This window comes from Bombus pyrosoma, linkage group LG18 (assembly GCF_014825855.1).
Source record: "Bombus pyrosoma isolate SC7728 linkage group LG18, ASM1482585v1, whole genome shotgun sequence".
NCBI lineage: Eukaryota > Metazoa > Arthropoda > Insecta > Hymenoptera > Apidae > Bombus > Bombus pyrosoma.
In genome coordinates, this window is record NC_057787.1 from 2158312 (window position 1) to 2175050 (window position 16739).

At 31.9% G+C, this 16739-nt stretch overlaps 4 protein-coding genes across 9 annotated transcripts in view; 1 reads left to right on the forward strand and 3 right to left on the reverse strand.

Annotated features, from left to right (window-relative positions):
• The window catches only part of LOC122577323 (cadherin EGF LAG seven-pass G-type receptor 1-like), a 71860-nt gene extending 63640 nt beyond the window's left edge, over positions 1 to 8220 (reverse strand). Inside the window, exons 1-3 of one of the 3 annotated variants that reach the window (XM_043748594.1) lie at positions 8202 to 8220; positions 7259 to 7653; positions 3026 to 3223 (exon numbers count right to left, since the gene is read on the reverse strand). In XM_043748594.1, coding sequence (XP_043604529.1) covers positions 3026 to 3204 — 179 coding nt within the window. In that variant the 5' untranslated portion in view covers positions 3205 to 3223; positions 7259 to 7653; positions 8202 to 8220. Of the gene's footprint in view, positions 1 to 3025; positions 3237 to 7258; positions 7654 to 7760; positions 7944 to 8201 lie in introns of those variants that run through there. The other 2 variants (XM_043748595.1, XM_043748592.1) reach the window with 2 other exon arrangements.
• Positions 4961 to 5979, forward strand: LOC122577352 (histone-lysine N-methyltransferase SETMAR-like). The gene is made up of 3 exons (XM_043748647.1): positions 4961 to 5185; positions 5278 to 5528; positions 5580 to 5979. Exons 1-3 carry the CDS (start codon positions 4961 to 4963, stop codon positions 5977 to 5979), a joined length of 876 nt encoding a protein of 291 aa, XP_043604582.1.
• Positions 8221 to 8423: 203 nt separating the features above from the next.
• LOC122577286 (codanin-1) lies at positions 8424 to 12841 on the reverse strand. 4 transcript variants are annotated; one of them, XM_043748524.1, is made up of 10 exons: positions 12640 to 12838; positions 11812 to 12106; positions 11449 to 11725; positions 11203 to 11363; positions 10531 to 11127; positions 10250 to 10471; positions 9784 to 10146; positions 9539 to 9704; positions 9179 to 9447; positions 8424 to 9087 (listed from the first exon to the last, which is right to left on the reverse strand). In XM_043748524.1, exons 2-10 carry the CDS (start codon positions 12091 to 12093, stop codon positions 8932 to 8934), a joined length of 2493 nt encoding a protein of 830 aa, XP_043604459.1. In that variant the 5' UTR covers positions 12094 to 12106; positions 12640 to 12838; the 3' UTR covers positions 8424 to 8931. The 4 variants fall into 4 exon arrangements, with proteins under 4 accessions (XP_043604459.1, XP_043604457.1, XP_043604458.1 ...); XM_043748522.1 differs by having other exon boundaries at positions 12533 to 12838; XM_043748523.1 differs by having other exon boundaries at positions 12444 to 12838.
• A 102-nt stretch (positions 12842 to 12943) lies between these two features.
• On the reverse strand, positions 12944 to 16067 carry LOC122577295 (cathepsin L). Its single transcript, XM_043748551.1, has 7 exons — positions 15913 to 16067; positions 14839 to 14950; positions 14321 to 14473; positions 14044 to 14247; positions 13631 to 13836; positions 13417 to 13568; positions 12944 to 13324 (listed from the first exon to the last, which is right to left on the reverse strand). Exons 2-7 carry the CDS (start codon positions 14932 to 14934, stop codon positions 13104 to 13106), a joined length of 1032 nt encoding a protein of 343 aa, XP_043604486.1. The 5' UTR covers positions 14935 to 14950; positions 15913 to 16067; the 3' UTR covers positions 12944 to 13103.
• Positions 16068 to 16739: the final 672 nt, after the last annotated feature.

Genomic DNA, 16739 nt, shown 5'->3' on the forward strand with positions numbered 1-16739 from the left:
GTAGACGATCGGCACAGGTCTATCGATGTACTGGCTACAGTGACTCATTGTTTTTACATGCTTCGAATGTCAACATTCAGTTGTTTCGCTAATCATTTGTCAGAAGAATGCGCAAGGCTTCATTACCTTGGTAACGTAACAAAAACATTTGTCTCTGGTTACTTAAGGCATCGATTCAGTCGAAAAAACACGAAAACGAGATATCTCGTGACCCCCAGCCACAACGTTTGGCTTGCTAAAAATGAAATATTTTATGACGTACGCAATGTATTAATATGCATAAGGACGGTTAAATTGTCTATCCAGAATCGTGAATTTTGTTTCTTTGTTTTACAAACATACTTATGATACTCTATACTAATAACAGATACTTGTATACAAATGGATGAAATCTCTCATATAACAGAACAATTTTGTAAAAACGATTTGCAAAAGGGAAATACAGAAAGAAAAAGTACTTTTGATCAGGTTCATTATCGATCGCACATAAATTGTGTACTTCGTGTAACGTTTTCGTTAAACGTGCACTCGTTTGTAACTTAACCTATTCAATTGGCAACTAAGTGAGTGCGGATTTGATCATTAGGTTGTAATGACAAAATCCGCAATCACTTAGTTGCCAACCCAATATTTTCAATACATCGCAATGATCGTTTTATTTTAAACGCGCAATCAAACTTGAAATGAAATTGATGACATATATTTGAAATAGTTTTAAGCGGAATTCTTCGTTCCAGCATCGACAAGATTTTAATACAAACAATAACAGACAAGACAAAATTCGAAATACAACGCCGAAAAATTTCGAAATACATAGCCTGAGGAATCGATGCCGATGGTTTTAACCGCTGTGAGATAAATTCGCTGGATCGAAGTAAATACGTGATATCGAGGGAGGGAAATATGGAAACTAACAAAGTTGAAACAAAACCGATGTTTTTGATACATTCGACAGGAGCAAACGATTTTTAGAAATAAAGGCGATTGATGTTATTTCTAAAGGGTTTTCAAATTTATCGGACTATCGAAACACAATGGAAAGTAGATTGAAATAGGGAATGAAATAGAACAAAGGCGGTTTTATATTACCGTAACTATCTGTAATTGGATTTCAAACCGACTGGACACGCTCCTTCTTCGTTTCACGATCACTAAATAACTTTGTCTATTTCTTCGTTCACTACTGTAGGATCTTATTATTATTTTATTTAAACATGGATTAAACAGGTGTTGGTTAAACAGCAAAACGATGGTTATTTAACGTGAACTAAATACAATAAGATGCTATAACTAAGGCAACTAAATCATCACGGTTCTAACGCTCTCTCTCACGCAAACCGCACTCTCTCGACAACATTAGCAACACTCTCTCGACAACATTAGCAACACTCTCTCGACAACACAATGCACACTCTCCGATTTCTCAACTCGCACTGACTGTTAATTCGTCTTTCTCCCTTAGCATCTCTTTGTTTTTTCTCATAGGCCCACCACGCAACCGTTTGTGGCCAGAGTTACGTAGGTCTTTTTTCCGCGTAACTATTCGACCGACGATACATAGATGGCACTTCGACTTTCTCGCGACATTGTTTATGGTTCACGCGATATCTCTTAGGCTATTCATGATACTAGACTACTTTATACGTAATGGCTAAACGAGTGATAAATTAGAGGGAATAAATAACGTGGAAAGATTTTCAAAAAGAACTTCGATTCTTTTCGTTTGTTAAATTTTATCTCTCTGATAATTGGAATTTCAGTGGCGCGGAAACAGCATTGCATTTAAATTGTTAAAGCATCCCGTGCAATTTAACAACACAGTACGATTCTTGAATAATAAGCGTGTTCGCTTGCAACAGAAAACTACTTTCTAATAAATAGTAATCTGGTCTTATTTTTCGCGCGCTGTTATAGTGCAAACGTCGATATATTAAAATCAAATCGACTACGATACTTCAACATGATCAACATTTTCTCAAATTTTTATTTTATGTCATCGGGTTTCAGGATATCGATAACCAACATCGAAAAAGAAAGAAAGAAAGGAAGAAAGAAACCGCGCCTTTTCATTTCCATCCAATTTCCGATAGCGGATACCTGATTATAAAGTTTATATCAGCTTCCCTAATCTTATTGTTAACTGTTCACAAAGTCAAATACGCTTCAAGCATGTTAATCCGATTGGAAAATAATAATTTAGTATAACTTCCTATATTATATATATTATATTCTCTTATATTATTTATATTATATTGTAATATATCTTATATTATTAATTATCTTATATTATAGTGTAATTTCTTAGTATAAGAAAATAATAACTTGGATTTGTCGAGATCTTCCTTTAACACTTAGCCAACTGCGCATTTTTCCAAGTATCGAGGACTAATCTTCGCTACTTAAAAAATAAACAAGTGTAAGAATTATTTAAGTGGTTAATTATATTTGCGATAATGATCTTATTTAACGATTTCACATATTGTTTATACAAAACATCAAATTAGAAGTATATATTAAAATTATACAAAAATATAGGTAAAATTGAAAACATTAAAAACTTGAACGTGAAATTAAAAATTCATAATGCATTTTAATGTTTTTTTACTGTGTGGTATCGTTCGATTACAACTTTATTTAGTCATAACTGATAGTGTAGCTTTTTAATTAATTTTAACACCACTAAATTGCTGTATTTTATTATATACTGTGCTTTATAGAAGCAGAAAAGATGGTGCAATTATTTGGGAACAATTCCAGGTGAACAATAACTGATAACAACAACAACAAAAAAAGAAGAAAACGCGTTGCTAAAGTCAAAAAGGGAGATCTCTCAGTGCGGTCACGCAGCGACGTTCTTCTCAGAGGGTAGATCTCCCTATTCGGTTGGCTAAGTGTTAAGATATGAACAATGTACAGTATCCATTGATACCAATCGATAACAATGATAATTGATCATTTGACTCTTTTTGAAAAATCTGTTATGTTGCTAACTATTTATTGACAATAACAATATCAATCGACTTACCTATAGGTAATGAAGGCGAAGACCAGAGCAACCAGAGACAGGCTTCCGCCTAGAACGACGATGAGACTCAACACGCCGTCTTGATCGAACGAGCTGGCAATTCCCGTAGATATTCCATTAGGCAGTCCACCATTCGATTGGGGAAACCCGTGTATTGCTCCCGTGTAAAGTGTCTCCATTTCTTCGTTACTCTCGCATCTATTTAAGAACACTATATATTTATTGATTCTATTTTTCACTTTCTTCAGAGTAGCTTAAGATACAAGTAACTAGTTATTCCAACCCTTTCTTAACACGTTGAATGGGGGTCACCGGTGACCCCCACGGCACTTAACTTGGCCGTGGCGCCGTGGTGATCACCGGTGACCGGCACTCAAATTGGTCGTGGCGACGTGGTGGTCACCGGTGACCGGCACTTAACTTGGTCGTGGTGCCATGGAGGTCACCGGTGACCGACACTCAACTTGGTCGTGGCGCCGTGGTGGTCATCGGTGACCGACATTCAACTTGGTCGTGGCACCGTGGTGGTCACCGGTGACCGACACTTAACTTGGTCGTGGCGCCGCGGTGGTCACCGATGACCGGCGCATCAAAATTAATAGAAATAAATAATTTGACAAATGTCAATAGTTATAAATTTGTTATTATTACCATTGTTACTATAATGGTGTGACGAAATTAGTGCAGTATAAAACATATAAAAATAGTTTTATTTATACATGAAATATACAGCTATCATGCGCCCCCCCACCAGTGGCTGTCGAACATGGGAAAAACACACTTTTTCCGTGTTTCACCTTAACGAACAATAACCCTAAGGAACGTTTCGACTTGAAAGATGTTTGATGACAATTAAGGGCCTTGACAGTAAAGTAAAAAATGCTAAATCTTGTAACGGTTCTTTAGGATTATTGCGGGTCCGAATAAGTATGACCGAGAGATGGATTATGGTTTATGTTAGGCCCCGGGACGTAACAACATAGAACAATTATTTAGCAACGCGAAGAAACAATATGAGATAATTAATAATCGCAAAAAATAAGTAAATCGAGCGAAATTGCACTAGAGCGCCCTGGGGGTCACCGGTGACCTCAGTGAGATAAATTCATTAATGATGATTATACTCCATAACATGTTTCTTGTGGGTAATATTTCAACATTATATGTATCGCATAATAAAGAAATTCATCGTGGCGCCACGGCCAAACCTTGTAAAATGGTGTGGTATTCAACGTGTTAAAGATACAGTGCAATATATCAAGGTAGACAACCATGCATAAACATTTGGACACTTACACGTTATTGCAGATGTATAAAATACGCCTCGGAGAAAGTTCTTTAATCTAATTTTCGCCTTTGATCTTGTCTCGGACAAATATATACAGTTAGTGGATATCGACAAAACAATAGCTGATATTAATTAGTGATTTCAAGTGTATTTGTTGGACGTTAAGATTTTTAAATGGTTAGAATATCTGCTTCCAAACACATTATAAAAATTTTAATAAAATTCAGCCCATCTATTCCAAGAAGTAAAGAATTAACAGCTAAGAAACATTCTTCTATCATAATGTTGGAAATACAGTAAAAATATCAATGTTTCAACTGGATTACACCAAATGTCCAAATACTTACACACAGTATTGTACATACAAGTTTAAGAACACTGAAATGTTGCCATACTATACAAAGGGCAACGATATAATTTTTATGCGTTTGAACATACACTTCTTGTTTGGAATATAACAAAAGTGTTTATTCGATTACTTAAATTCTGAATCTTTGAGGTAATCTACGTGTCATCTATTGGGTTGTCAACTAAGTGATTGCGAATTTTGTCAATAGGTGGCCTTAGCACATTCTTTTGTTTTGTCAACGTGTTCAAAGCATCTAACCTATATTGTTTTCTTATTGTTTGGGCTTCCACCATTAAAAATGGAAGAACAAGACGCGGATTTCAGACATATTTTATTGTATTATTTCCGAAAAGGCAAGAACGCATCGCAGGCATACAACAAGTTATGTGCAGTGTATGGGAATGAAGCCTTGAAAGAAAAGCAGTGTCAAAATTGGTTTGCCAAATTTCGTTCTGGTGATATTTCACTGAAAAATGCTCAACGATTTGGCCGCCCAGTTGAAGTTGACGAGACCCATATCAAGGTCATTATCGATTCAGATCGTCATAGCGCAACGCGTGAGATTGCAGTGAAGCTCAATGTATAGCATACATGCATTAAAAAAAATTAAAACAGCTCGGCTATGTCAAGAAACTGGGTTTATGGCTCCCTCATCAGCTTAAGGAAATTCATTTGACGCAACGCATTAGCATCTGCGGTTCGCTTCTAAAACGCAACGAAATTGATCCATTTCTGAAACGACTGATTGCTGGCGACCAAAAGTGGATAGTTTATAACAACGTTAATCGGAAAAGATCGTGGGTGATGCAAGATGAACCAGCCCAGACGACACCAAAAGCTGAGATTCACCAAAAAACGATTATACTGTCAGTTTGATGGGATTATAAAGGAATTCTGTACTTTGAACTTTTACCAAGAAACCAAACGATTAATCCAAACGTGTACGTTCAACGACTCGCCAAACTGAGCGATGCAGGTCAAGAAAAGCGGCCAAAATTGGCAAATCGTAAGGGTGTTGTTTTCCATCACGATAATACAAAGCCCCACAGATCTTTGGTCACTGACCACAAATTATTGGAACGAGGTTGGTTTGTGTTGTCACAACCACCATATAGCCCTGACCTTGCGTCTTCAGATTACCATTTAAGGAGTTCCATGCAGAACTCCTTAAATGGTAAAATTTTTAATGACGCTGATGATGTGACATCACATTTAATTCAGTTTTTTGCTGGCAAAAATCAGAAGTTTCATGAACATGGAATTATGACACTGCCTGAAGATGGCAAAAGGTCATCGACAAAAACGGACAATACCTAATTGAATAAAGTTATAGTTCTAAGCGAAAATTTTGAATTTTCCTTCTTATTTAAAATACGCAATCACTTAGTTGCCAACCCAATACGTAATAACAGCGTAAGAAGCTTTGATTTATGATTTCTATAGGAAGCGCGAGGGGACGCGGAACGCCGATTGAGATTTATGACCCTTGATAACCTGTACACGCGTAAATTAGATATTAATCATATAACGTTTTATATCACGAATCTAAGGAATTACCATGGCTTTAATTACAATAAGTCTCGTATATTTGCGTAAAAATAATGAAATAAAATGTTATACGAGTTGTTTTACATCGAAGTAGAACCAGACTAATATTCTTTTCAACTGCTTCTGCTGAGGAAAATTGAATTTGTGATGGAGCCTCACGTGTCGCGGGAGGGGCAAATTGAAACAGGCCTGGTAATTTCCTGTAAAGAGGCGAATCAAAATGGCGCTCGACACCACCAGCCACAAATTGCGGCCTTCCCTTACAAAAGTTGCCAGTAATAGCGAGCATTTATAACTACGCGTAACCGTTACTAATCAACCAAGCTAATTTATCAAATATAGCAGGCAAAAAGGCAACATTTTCGTCTGATTTCAATCTTTATCATTAAAATCGATTAAACATTAACGAAAACAATACAATTCGTCATAGAAAAACCAAAAACAAGAGAAAGAATTTCTTTCGAATGGCGTGGAGCTCTCAAAAGAACGTAAACATATTCCATTCTCCATTTCTTGGAGAAGCGTGCTGTTAAAGGCTCACAGACAAAGTCGTTTGATCTTTGAAAAAGCTGCTCTCTAATAGCCGCAACGATAGCAAAACCGTGTCGCGTGTATTTTTCTATCCCGTTTCCGAGCGGACTCGATATTCAAATGTAGTGACCTTATCGTTTTGATTTCCAGTTCGATTCACAAGAACGCTTGTTACAGTTTACAAACAAACCTGCAATATCACCAATGCACACTTTTCTCTGACACTTAATGCATTCGCAAAAATTTATCTTTATAATATCTACTCTTCGTTATTTCCGCCAATGTAATAGTAAATAATATCGGATAATAAACTATTCGATTAGATAGTCGCTTTCGACGCAGTATCCGCTTGTGAGAAATTACTCTCGAGAGCAATTCCCGGTAATTTTACACCCAAGTGAACGTGTTCCTTTAATTAGTATTATATAGAACAGGCTAGATGTTACTTTGATTGGTACGTATTAAGAATCACGTGATCAAAACATTTGAAGAACAAACACTGGGAGAGGAAACTTACCTTACGAGATGGAGAAATAGTTGGTTGGATGAAAAAGTATGGGCAGACGTTGCGCGATTCCATGGATCGTTTGACAGCCTCTCGAGCGAGCCACGTGTCAGTAAACACGTGCTACAAGAATGCAGATCGCGTGTTCCTTCGAATTAACGGGTGCTCTTGGAGGAAAGAAAGTTACTGGAGTAGGCCGCATTGTTCGACACTCGTCGGTTGCGCCGCGTGTGCAGCAGCATCCTCGAGAACGTGTTCGCGCTCAGACACCAGTCGATCAATCTCTTTTCGCTTGCGAGAGCTGGATGCACAGGATCGCCTTTCTTTACCCACCGAGCGACCCACCGAATGAGTAAATACACGCGATCGAAATATACACGCGAACGCAGCTACTCCGATGCTACCACCTGTCAACATCACCGTTTTATCGTCTTCCCTTTCTCTCTCTTTTCTTATCGACATCTTAGATTCTTAGTACAACGAAGAAAAATCCCGCGAAACACTAGATATTTACCTATTATTAAAAAAGATGCGACTTCTGTTGCAAAATATCGCGTTCGTTTCGTTTAGCTACCGAGCGACATTCATATGTCAAAGTGGTCGATTTATCTAATAGAGATATTAACAAATATAAGATTTCGTTTCTCAGTGACATCGATTACTCTTCTTAATTATTTACACATTAACGCGTCTAAAATAATACAATGTAAGTCGACAAATGACAATGCATTACTAAATCATTACAATATATCACCTGTTATTTGAAATGAATGAAAATAAATAAATACAAATAATATTTGTATAAAGAAAGCACATCTTTTTTTTTGTTCTACAGAATAATTAACAAACGTATAAAAAATGACAGGATCACTCGAAAAAACACGTTGCTGATTGACGCAACGTGATCATCGATACTAGTATTTAATAAAAAATTACGAAGCAACAAGATACGTACAAACTCCTCGAGCAACGGCGGCGAACTGCAACGAAATTTGTTCGCGCTCAACTCGTTCGCGCATCCTACGTTGCGCATACACTCGAAGAAGTAGTGGGGAATAAAAGTATTTGGAAAAAAAGGGACTCATAGCTCGATACGCGATTAATTGTAAGATCAATTATCAAAAGTGTGGAGAATGGAAGGTGGCAATGCAAGGATTATAAACAAAAAATAAAAATATAAAAAACAAATTTTTCTTTATTTTACGTTTCGTACATACGAAAAGTTAATATTTCGTCGTTAACTACAAAATACGCATTTATCCATTAAAATGCAACAGTTGGTGTCAAACATAGAAACGAGTATATAACATTACATTTAAAAGTAAAAATTGAAATCCGTGCATATGTATATGTACAATGCATATGTACAGATACAACGATCAACAGTAAGTAGTGCTGCTAAATAAAAAACCAATCAAATCCTACATTTCAAATTTATAGTATTGTTTTGCAAGTTCAGCAATTTATGTACTTTAAAATAAACTGAAATTCGTTATATCGATTTACAACCATATCGTAATAACAATTTCCGAAATTACTGTATACTGTAAATATACATCTCTTTCACCTACTAAATTAATTAATTAATGTACAATAATTTACATTCATATATGCACAAGAATTGTAGAATTTATACAGTATATTAGCCCACGAAGAAGCTATAAGTATAAAGGATTAAAAGAACATCAGTCTATGGAATTGTAATAACTGCAAAACTCTATCTCGTTATACGTTTCAGCTATCCAACCAAGTAGATATTTTACTTTCTCTGTTGTTTCATCTGATGCTTTGAAATCTGTTATAACTTCCATTAAACATTTTGACAGATGCTTCAATATTGGCTATAAATAAAAATACAGAAACTAATAGCTTGATATAAATGATAATTCTCACAATCTATTTTAATAAGTAATAGAAAAATAAAATATTTACCACAGGCCAGTTCTGCCTAAATAAAGCTACACATTGGTCGCTAAAACTGTTAATATCTAAAACATTTTTCTCTATTAATTTATTAATAAATTTTCCAAACACTGTCCAAACTTCTTCTTTTTCTGGTTGAGCTAAGAGCATAACGTTTCTAGAACTAAGTATTCTATGTATAGGCGAATCTGATTCCAAAGTTTTACAACGATTCATTGCCCATACTGTTATAAATTTTTCTTGAACTTTTGGAATAAACAGATCACTTCGATAAGCAACTGCAAATATAAAAATCCAGGATTTTTTTCGTAGTATGGCAATAATTAATAATGAATTACATATATTATCAATAACTTAATATTTACTTACCTAAAAATAACGCAAAATCTGTACTAAGAGAATATAAAACTTTCTCTGGCCCCACAACTAAATCAGCTCTTTCATTTAAAGTCTGATATAAATTATCTAATATAGTCGAAACAATCATTATTGTTAAAGAATCACCACCATTATCAAGTATAACCCATATAAGTTCCTATAAAAGTTATAATACAACAACTAATAAGTTTTAATGTTACTCTATTAAACGAAATATCAAGCGTGTAAATAATTACTCTCAAGTTATCAGTGATAGTTGTTGGGCTCATAACATTTGGATTATGTTTCTTTTCTTCGATAGGATGAAGTGGTGCATTATTCCTTAAAAATCTATTTAATTCAACTTCCATATCTTTTATAAATACTGAGCCACCCACTATGTGAGATTGTATCCATTGATATATACGTTCCATAGCTAATCTCGTAGCAATTTTAGCACACATTTCTTTCACAGGTGTCAACGAATCCTCCGCTAAAAGAGATTCTATACATTTAGTTACCCGTAATTCACAAATTCCTGGTATAGATATTTCGCACTGCTCTTTCAGTTCTTTAGACATATTTGTAGCCAATGTATTCATATCAGTTGTCACAATTGCCTAAATGGAATAATATATGAATTAGCTAGATAATTTAAAAGTATATTTAAATATCATAGTAATTCGTAGTATTACGATGAATATAAAAAATTCGAAAATCTACCTTAAAATCTGTAACGTTACGTTGTTCCCCGAATTTCTCAATTTCGATTTGTTTTTTTTCCAGAACCTCCCTAAAAATATTCAGATTTGTTTCTCTAGAAGCCATTAACAAAGTATTACATATATGTTTCACACAAGTTGATGCAACTCGCTCTGATACAAAATCAACAGTTTTTCGAGTAGATGCTGGTTGTCCGCCAAAAAATGCCTCTTCCAATTGCAACTATTGAAATTTAAATATTAAAATTTTTCTCGTGAAACAAGTCTAACTGATAAACTTACCTCTAAATGCTTTATATCTGCACTCTTAGCAGATTTGTGAAGTTGACTAGAAACTGGTGTAATGTGTTTATTTGAGTTGTAATTATTTAGATTTGTATTAGAATTTGATACAGATACATTTAATCCAACCAATGGACAACATATGCGCAACGTTCTTTCATTAATTATGTCCAATTTGTCTAAACTACATTTAGTTGATGTAACAGACACAGTCGGCTCTCCTAATAGCATATATTTTTGTTCATGATATTTATCAGGTTGCTTCAAACTTCGCAATTCTCTAACTTTATATATCTTTTGCCACATAGAATATAAATCTTTTGGAACGTTTGGTAATTCAAATAACCAACTTAAAGTAGATTTAAGAAGAACTGCTGTTTGTTGAGAAATAAAACTGTCAGATGGTGAAAAATCAAAATGATTTACAGCTTTATAAATGTAATATAAAAGTTCCAAAATTTGCTTATAATATGGTAAACGAAGAGACACAGTATCCATCATAGCCAAGTATTTTGCAATCCAAGGTACAGTTAATGATAATTTTCCTAATGCTATTGCATTATGTAGACAAACATGTAAATTTATTGCTGGTACAACCTAAATAAAAATCTTAAGGTCAATTTCGTTTATTAATAATAAAAGAGTATATAAAGCAGAAAGTTTATTACTTACTTTGCTTCTAATTTCTACTTGGGTTGCTATCAACTCTTTAAAATTGTTTGATTCTGATCTATATGGTAATGATATAAGAAAACCTAAAACTTTTGCAAGGAGCCTTAAGCTAGATAAACAAGTAATAAAATTTTGTTGTGTTCGCTCATCAACTATTGTTTCTGTTACAAAAGAAGATAATATAATTATATTAATAATAAATGGAAATACGTAATTTACATTAATGCTATATGTATATATTAATACCTGAATCTTCTATTTCACTATTGTTAAACTGAGTATCGTTCAACTCCATTATCTCGTGGATTAAACAATTTTCTAGATGAACATAAAAGATTGGGTTAAAAGCAAATAGTATAAAGTCTTTGAAAAATTCTTGTACCCCAGGGAAAGATGGTTCCGTAATTTGATTTTTGGAAGGCTGTGGAGTTACTAATCTCTTTTGAAGCTGATCCAATTTTTTCGGATTTACATTTTTCAATGTCTTTAAAACACTTATACTTTCATCATCTTCTACCTCTGCCTGAAAATAATAAAGACAAACTAAAAAACTAGTAGCTAAGCAAAATAAAGAATATTTAAACATATAACTTTATTAATCTAGCTTACCTGTTGCCTATTTTGTATACATGAAATCAAAAGTTGTGACTTAAATAATCTTGCAAAATGATAATAATTAGTAGCATCATTGTGTAATGTCAACATAGTTCTTATTTTACTTCCTAAAGCTATTTGAAATATCCATCCAGGCACCGAATGGTTTTTTTCCCATATCCTAAATATCTCATAAAAACTATCTCTTTGATTTTTAAATGTCTGAAAAGCAGCTGCAGATGGAAAATTTTCACGATTGTCTGTATCTATTTGAAAACATACATTTAATTCACCCATTATGTATAAGTAGCTGCAAAAAAGAAAATAATGTATATATTTAAAAAATTGAACTTTTACTTGTAAGAAATGATAATTGTTTACATATATCTTTTCTTAATTTTTTCAATTATATTCAAGAATTTATATTAAAATAAAAATATTTGCTTTAACATTGATTGATACATTTTAGAAACATATAGCAATTAGAATAAATAAATGTTATATAACAACTAATGAAAAAAGTATTAGATAAAGTATTTTAGATATAAACTTTATAAATAATATAAAATTTTTAACATATTTTATTTATACAAGTATAAAATAATTTTCAAAAACAGTTCTTTAAGTAAACATACAATCGCACGTACAATTATAAATATCGTGTGAACAGTTTAAGAGAAAGTATATTTATATTGTATTTAAACAACATATTTCTATACAAATCTTTTAAACGTACTCATTTATTTAAATCACCGAATATGTACATGGAATAAACGTCGACCAATTTTGAAATCTGATAGGTTATGTTTAAACTGTAAATATGCTTCAATATAATATACTAACACAACTAAAACTCGCACAATATCGATTCATGCATTCATAATTCGTTAGTTGATAAAAATTGTACAATTTTTACATAAGGCTATATTTTACAACATGCATATATTAATGCCGTAGCACTCCACATTGTGACCGGTGATGGTAACAGCTTATACATAGGCCTTGACAGTCTCGGCACACACTAATTCAATGGCATCCATCTTGCGTTTAAAAATTCAACACATCAATTTAGTGTTCAAGACACTTCATAGATATATATGTATATGTATATATCAAAATTTTAAAAGGTAATATTAAAACAATGTAATATTAATAAACATTCTTTTTATTTAATTAATAAAAAAAATATATTTGCTTTTTTGATGTACAAACAGAAACTTAGATATGTTCAAATACTTATCATTATTAATTTTCTTTTTTTCACTTTTTGTTTGCATCTTAGAATTATTCATAAAATCCTTAACAAACTATCCTTGAGATCCAACAAGAGGATAACTAGCAGTGGAAGCAATACCACAATGGTTCAATTTATTCCTAGCCATTTTAATATACCCATTATCACCCCATGTTTCACCCCAACTATTTTTTACTAGCCAGTAATCCTGACCATTTTCATCAGTTCCATATCCTACTGCTAATACTCCGTGATCCAAGTTTTCTGAAGAACATTCTGGTTCATAATAGACTCCTATAATTTAGACATAACATTTACTTTATTATAAACTAACAATTGGTTCAAATTCATAGTTCAGCATCAAATTATATAATGAACAAACAAACCTTCAGAATAAAATTGGAAAGACTGATGAGAAGCATCAATAGCAACAGAGACTGGGCCGATAGTAGCAACTGCTGCTTTAAGTTTTTTCTCGCTACCTTGAGGAATATCTACATAGCCAACATCACGGGCACCACTATTTGCTGCATTATATCTACACAATATCAAATAATTAATCATAGTAACTAGGAAAAGATCTTTTCTTATAATACTTACCTGCATTTATCATTTTCAGCTTCATACGGATAAGTAACTTCTGTATCTAAACCTTTATTATCTTTGATATATTGAAAAGCTTGATCCATCAGTCCTCCATTGCACCCATTATTGCCATATTTTCCAGAGCAATCAATTAAATTTTGCTCACTTAAAGGAATTAAAATTCCTGTTCGTCGAAAATGTTGTCCTTCTAATGCACCAGTCTATACAATGATTTTGATCGATTCATTTCATTAAAACTTGATTACAATTTATACAATATATTACAATCCTAATTCTAATTTTTTAATAAATAATTCACTAAGTAAATTTATTAAAAACATTAAATATATATCTTATAATTTAATTTTTTTATTTGAATTATTATTAATATCTAAAATATATTGTATACTGTTAGTCACAAAACTTACTGCAGAAAATGACCAGCATGACCCACAATGTCCCTGATCTTTGACAGGAGTTACAGCACCATGTTCTCTCCAATCTACTGTCTTTGGTAACACTACATTCGCTGGTTCAACAAATGAAGCTCCTATAGGTAATCTCTCAGATCTCAACTGAGTATTTATGGATTTATTGAAACCATTTAACGTATTCACAAACTCATGATGAAGCTAAAAATCAAATTATACAATTTTCGATATACGTACGCAATATGAAGCTATTTAAATTTTGCAATATATTTACCATGTCACCATATTTATTCATCTTTAATTTATATGAAACCTTTTTCATTTCGTAATTCCCATTATGTTTAGCTATTTTATGTTTATTGTCCATAAATATCTTCATCCTGAATCTTTCCTCTACATCATTTTTATATATCTTATTATGTTCCATCTAAAAATTAATAATACAATAAAAAGTATATCTCTTTATTTTATCATGATTTATAATCATTTATGTTATTGTTATTATAGTCTAAAATATTATATACTCTAAAATATTTTAGAATATTATATAAATATTATGCTATAAAAATAAACAAATGATCATATTTATTTCTAGAAAAATACTTTATCTACACATAAATACTGATAAAAGTCAACTGCAGACCAGATACATTTCATATACAAGGGGACATTTCTTATTTAAACAATATAACTGATTCAATTTAAGACAAAATTTTTAATGTGTTACACAAGATATATCAAAATTATTACTGCATTATTAACCTTTTTCATAAAAGCAATATATTTAATTACCTTAAATGTTGTCCATTCTTGATTAACCAATTCAAAAAAAGAAACAGCTTGTGCCGTAGCAAATACTGCTACAATTAAAAGCAAAAACAGCTTCATGATTTTGCAATTATATCTGAAAAAAAATATACAAATTAATTTTTTTATTAAAATATATTATCTTCTATACATTTTATTTCCTGATCGTTTATAAATTTGTATCAAATGTTTTCTATCATTATATTGTTTATAAAAACGAAAGTCGAAATTTGAAAATCTAGATAGCGCCATATTTGTATCAATCATTAATTTTATTTCATGAAATGACGTCTTTGTACTGTCTGTTATCAAAAATATGTAAATATTAAAAGCAATATTTATACGGATAATAGTGCAGAGTGAAAATATAAATCAATTTTACGTAACAAAATTATTAATAAAAATTTAGGTAATGACAATAAGAAAGGAAATTTTTAAATCATATAAAAATCCTACGCTTAAAATCCTTCTTTATAAAAAAATATGTAATTACATATTTTGTTGACCTATATATTTCCGCGATATCTACCATTACTTGTATACAAAAATTTCTACTACGCATAAAATTATACATTACATCTATCATTGTCATCATACGAACAAAGACATAATATGATATTCATTAATTGGAATTCTGTGTAACAGGAGCATACATATCAAGTGTTTTATCGATACATTTATATCAATATCACAAGTAAATGAGTTGATTAATCTTCTTAAATTAATCATATGACAAAGAACAAAAAGAAATAATTCTCTAACTCTTAATATATGACGAACAAAGCATGATCTTTTTCCGACAGGCATATAAATGGATTTCCGCAACCAATATAATTTTATAATACTCGGATTAAAATGAAATATTTAATTGTCCAAAAAAGGATAAGATTACAAATTAAAAAAAAAAAACTATCAATGAAAGAAAAGTCAAATATTGTCGTAAAATATAATTCCTGAAAAGTATAACAATAATGTATAAGTTATATACATTTATATTTAGGTCTAATTACGATTCAATATTAATAATATAAACGATGAAACAAGTTTTAAATGCCTTACCTATTAATTTAATTGCTGTGAGGATTTGACGCAAAATAATTGATACACACAACGTAGGTATGACCCGTTATTTCAGACTGGCCACTGACCAATAGTAACCACTACCTTTCAGACTTCAGATTTCTGGCTAGACTACTGTCAAAGTGTAAAGCGCTCTCTCTTCTCTATATTCTATAGCTTCCCCTTCTACTACGTGATTCATCATTGGTTCTGTTGTGCGATATCGTCTCCCAACTTCCAACTTCCGCATCCATCACGATATTATATGACTCATAAGAAAAATACGAACATTATTAAACTATATGATAAATATGAATATATTGGATTTAAAATTTTATACATATACAAAAATATTTTTAAAAACTGTGATAATAAAATATAGTGGAAACACAAAATGGTTTAAGATATAGAAACTACTCTTAACACTTATAATTGTTGAATATATTGTACGCACAGCTAAGAATATGAATTTTATCGTATACATATATTACACTTAGTTGAACTGTTTTTGAATTATTTAAAAATATATGATCTTGTTAGAAATGTTTAAATCTCAATTAATTATATGTACCAAGCAATTTTTCATAGAATTACAACTTTTTGTGTTTTAAACTAAAATCTTTTCACGTTTCAAATCTTTCGTTTTTTATTTATCGAGCTTTCCGAAATGCCAAATAATAATATTAACAAATATTTTTTATAACATTATATATATTATGTAATAACTAAATTAATAACACAGTTTTAATAAAATTTCAATCCATTGGGAAATACTGGAATATAGAGTATCGGATAATCTTTATCTATTCACATGCGTCCGGATATTT